This window comes from Microplitis demolitor, chromosome 7, assembly GCF_026212275.2.
Source record: "Microplitis demolitor isolate Queensland-Clemson2020A chromosome 7, iyMicDemo2.1a, whole genome shotgun sequence".
Lineage (NCBI taxonomy): Eukaryota > Metazoa > Arthropoda > Insecta > Hymenoptera > Braconidae > Microplitis > Microplitis demolitor.
This window is the reverse complement of record NC_068551.1, coordinates 14,178,806-14,180,500: the sequence shown is the minus strand read 5'-3', so window position 1 is coordinate 14,180,500 and position 1,695 is coordinate 14,178,806. Positions and strand designations below refer to the sequence as shown.

The 1,695-nt window shown below is 37.3% G+C and overlaps 1 protein-coding gene across 1 annotated transcript; it reads left to right on the top strand.

Annotated features, from left to right (window-relative positions):
- The first annotated feature begins 275 nt into the window (after positions 1–275).
- On the top strand, positions 276–1,211 carry LOC106693222 (uncharacterized). Its single transcript, XM_014439824.1, has one exon. The coding sequence runs from the start codon at positions 276–278 to the stop codon at positions 1,209–1,211; it is 936 nt and encodes a 311-aa protein (XP_014295310.1).
- The last annotated feature ends 484 nt before the right edge of the window (positions 1,212–1,695 follow it).

Genomic DNA, 1,695 nt, shown 5'->3' with positions numbered 1-1,695 from the left:
ATTGTCGATCAAGACGGAAAACTGGCTAATTTCAGAGGTGAGACGATAACCATAAGACTGCATATAAAGTCTATAAAATAATGGGTATCGTGTATGAGACAAAAAATGGTGCTGGCTATAAAAAGATAGCAACATGGTCGAGAACATCAGTCGCCGAGTACCTCACAAGGTGTTAACACATCAGCACGCTCAGCTTCTACAGAGCCTAGGACTAAAATTACGTGGAAAATTAAGAAAATAAAAATTTATTTTTGTTGTTTGACGTGTACACAACCATGGCGGCGGCGGAAATCTTAAATATTCAACGACAAATTATTTTTGATGAGTCAACTGCGCACTATAAAGCGCATGCTCATCTTCCGTATGCTTCATCAACATTTAACAACAGCGATGAAATAAGAATTGCTGTTCAACATCAAGATTTGTGTCTACTTCCAAGTAAGAGTACACTACATGTGTACGGAAAATTCACAAAGTCTGATGGTACAGCTGTAAGTGCAACTACTCACATGGTCAACATGACAGTCTGTCATATGCTTGAAGAAATACGCTACGAGCTCAATAGTGTTGAGATTGATCGTAATAAAAATGTCGGTATCACAAGTCTCATAAAAGGATACACATCACTGAGTACTGCTCAACATAATACACTCGAGAACTCAGGCTGGATTGTAGATGAAGCTGTAAACAAATTACACAATGACAATGGCTACTTTGATGTATCTATACCACTGAGTCTTTTGCTTGGATTTGCTGAAGATTACCATAAAGCTGTCATCAATGCAAAGCATGAATTAATATTAATAAGATCAAATGCTGATTTGAATGCCTACGTTGTGGCCACACCTGCTGCTGGAGCTCATGCTGAAGCTGTTAAAATTACGCTGCAAAAAATCGAGTGGATTGTACCATATGTGACTATGGCTGATAAACAAAAAATTGAAGCTTTGAATTATATCACAAGTGATCCAGCTATCTTAATCAGTTTCCGTGCTTGGGAGCTGTACGAGTATCCTCTATTGCCCAATACTTCGAAGCACATTTGGTCAGTAGAAACTTCTACGCAGCTTGAGAAACCACGTTTTGTGATACTTGGATTTCAAACAGCAAGAAAAAATGACGCTACTAAAAATGCCAGCGTATTTGATCATTGCAACATCAGAGATATAAAATTATTTTTAAACTCTCAGAGTTATCCTTATGGGAATTAAAACCTCAACATTGCAAACAATCAATATGCTCTGTTGTACGACATGTGTATAAATTTTCAAATTTCATACTACAACAAAGAACCTGAGCCACTGCTAGCGAAGAAGAAATTTTTGGAACAAGCGCCGCTGTACGTTATCGATTGCTCAAAACAAAACGAATCGATAAAATCTGGACCAGTGGACATTCGTCTGGAATTCGAATTCCCAAATCAATTCCCTGCACAGACATCAGCTTACTACCTCATAATACATGATCGCATAGTCGAGTATAATCCTATAAGCAGCATCGTACGAAAACTAATATGAAGACTGTTAAATTTAATCCAACGCCCACCATACATTACATGTATGTATGGAGATTTGCACAGGAGCAAGCAAGAAGAGGCAAATGGGACCAAGCAGCAAGAGATCGAGAACGATTTAAACAAAGAATTAACAAATTAAATGTAATTATTGAACCTGTATTAATTTATAAACTTACATT